Genomic DNA, 2,896 nt, shown 5'->3' with positions numbered 1-2,896 from the left:
TGTTTGGGATCCTTTTTTCAAAATTATTTTAAAAAAATTTTTTTTTCAATATCGGAGGTTATGATCCAAATGTACAAATATTATAGAATGTATGTAAATAACTGCTCATTTTTCAATATTTCCCTGTTCTATATACAGTTATGGTTATTTTGATGTATAATTTGACTAGGTGCAAACATATTTTTTGAGTTTCATTTGAGATTAGATCTATAAATATTTTGTTTTCAAATTTTATCCGCAGCCAATCACAATTGTGTTGCATAATCGCCTCTTACAGGAACCAAAGTTGAAAAATACTCAAACAAAAAATACAGATGTATTCTACAAACCATACTGAAAATGTTGGTATATAATATGTTGATATTCATTTGAATTTATGGCCCCCAAGACTTGTGAACTGCGCACTAGTCATCATCTCATTTCGCCCTTCCGAAAAAAATTCGTCCACAAGTTGAAAATAATACGTAGCGAATGAGTTAAGGGAGAAGGAAAAAAATTATTTTGGTGAAACTACATATAATGGTGTGTGTGTGTGTGTGTGTGTGTGTGTGTGTGTGTGTGTGTGTGTGTGTGTGTGTGCGGGTGTGCATATTATGCTTGTGTGTGCATGTTTCAAAGACAAAATTTTCTAAAATCACAAACTTTCAAGCCTCACGTTAATCGAGACAATGCAATCAGAAACCAAGCCTACACAGTGTAGAATATCCTAAATACTAAATTCATAACATCAGATAAAAAAGAACAGATGTGAACACTTAGTTTTAGTGTTAGTAGAGGTTTTACGGAGCTCGCAGCTGCACAAGGTCATATGAGCGCCAGAAGATTTGCGGTGTTACAAGAGAGTAACAAACATAAAAAAGAAGAAGGGGAGATAAGGGCGATAGATGTTTGATAGGAAAGAAGGAGCAAACCACACCAGAGCACCCGCCAACCACCCGCGTAAACACTTAACCGGTATGTCTTTTCTACAAACTTCTGCAATACTGTCCTTAAAATTAGTACTTAAACAATATCAGTCTGAAATAAAATAACTGTTCTAATGGCCATCTATATTATAAGACAATCACCGGTACAAACAGCCACTTCCCACTTCCTCCCTTGTGTATTTTTACATTATAACGATACTGTGTAAGACAGCCACCTGTCTTAGTCTGTCTCCTTATGCGTGACACGACGTTTAGTCGCATGCGACAGCCGCTAGTGACGAGTCGCGGGGTGTGCACCCTTATGCCCGACCACATCGCACCAAAATTTTCAGTCGCGGGTGACAAAAGCGACAAAACTGTCTCCTTTCTGCGTGATGCGACGTTTGGCCGCACGCAACTGGCTACTCACAGAAGAGAGACAGTGGCAAGTTTTAATGTCAAGATGGACACGGAAGTACAAAGCCCGTCAGATGGGTGTTCTACCAGCAGCTGACATTTTTGATTCTGTACATGGCAAATCCCGTGTTAGTCCTCCTTCTCCTCTTCCTCCTCCTCCTCCTCCTTCTCTTCCTGCTGTCCGTTAAAAAAAACAAAACAACAAAATTAGATTCACAAAACTTGCATTAGGTCGAACTGAAGATGAACATCCTACAAACACACACACACACAAACACACACCACACCACACACGGTGTGTAGACCGGCACTCCTTGGCTAGGTATTTAGACCAATGGTGATGCTTTAAACGTGTCACACCCCCAGTCTGTCGCGCGTGATTAGACGTCGTGTCACGTGTAAGGAGATGCTTTCTTTTGTCAAATCTGACTTGACTGATTTTAAAGCAGTAAGGACCAAACGCGAGGCGACATTGCGTCGCACAAAGGGAGACAAGCTCTTATATGGCCACTCTTTTCCTCGACAACGGTGGCCATCTTAGACAGTTTCGACTAACTGTACGCAATACATACCTCGAAAAATCTTCCCTCAGGAAATGGCTGGAAGCACTGTGCACACCTGAAACAGAACCAAAGTCAGTAAACACCCAACAAAAAACAAACAAACCCCGATCCTAATAACGGCATGCTGAAAACATGAAGCCACACCTTATATATTATTATAGCATAGACGAATGACCTTTTCCGGCAAATCAAAACCATATTTTTTAAAATATTGTTATCCCTGCTCTGAAAATTAGTGAGCTGATAGGCAGAAATTTATTAATTGAGGAAGAAGAAGAGAGGGACTTTGAACATTTAAACAATTTTTTAAAAATTACTTTAAATGAAGATGTTTTTTACGGCCGCAAACAATTCATATCATTTCGTAGGTGGGCCTTTGACCGTACCTGTCAGGGCCAACCTGGGTGGAGAGGTATGCAACATCCCAGCAAAAAGATGAGATACGCAGTAGAAACTTTACCCCCATTTGAGAATCGAACTAGGGTTTCTTACGTATGACAGTGAAGCCCCTAACTACTACACCACAAACACAATATAATGAAAAGGGCATCCACACAACAACTGTGGCCATTTAGCACCAAGAAAAAGTCAAGTCTTGGAAAAACTCTAGAAAACACACATAAATATTGGCAAAATAAAGAGAAAAAGGACCGATACTAACACTAAGAAAACACACAAATACACACATACAGCCCCACCCACAAACACATAATACACGACCTGCATTTAAACTTATGAGAGAAGAAAAACCCTCACATTCTAAACAGTCCACATATAAATTCTGTAACTCCCTTCTCACCCCTTTCCAACATGCACACAGATGACGAAACCAACAGGCACTTCTTTCAACACAATTGTAAGAAAAAAAAAAACACACAAAAAAGCCCAAACTCCAAAACAAAACAAAGAAAGACGCCAATATTATGCGCCTCTTCTTCTTCGACCCTTCACTGCACAAAACTGTGTCACTTCACAAAATGACCCTGACATTTCCACACATGGGTGAGGACC

At 39.7% G+C, this 2,896-nt stretch overlaps 1 protein-coding gene across 3 annotated transcripts in view; it reads right to left on the bottom strand.

Moving 5' to 3' along the window:
• The window catches only part of LOC101859483 (LIM and senescent cell antigen-like-containing domain protein 1), a 61,324-nt gene that overhangs the window by 19,078 nt on the left and 39,350 nt on the right, over positions 1 to 2,896 (bottom strand). For all 3 annotated transcript variants that reach the window (XM_035969983.1, XM_035969982.1, XM_013082985.2), the window contains exon 3: positions 1,895 to 1,940. In XM_035969983.1, coding sequence (XP_035825876.1) covers positions 1,895 to 1,940 — 46 coding nt within the window. The remainder of the gene's footprint in view (positions 1 to 1,894; positions 1,941 to 2,896) is intronic.

The sequence above is a fragment of the Aplysia californica genome, unplaced genomic scaffold (genome assembly GCF_000002075.1).
Source record: "Aplysia californica isolate F4 #8 unplaced genomic scaffold, AplCal3.0 scaffold00203, whole genome shotgun sequence".
Classification (NCBI taxonomy): domain Eukaryota; kingdom Metazoa; phylum Mollusca; class Gastropoda; order Aplysiida; family Aplysiidae; genus Aplysia; species Aplysia californica.
Note: the sequence above shows the minus strand (reverse complement) of the source record. Positions and strands in the feature narration are given on the sequence as shown.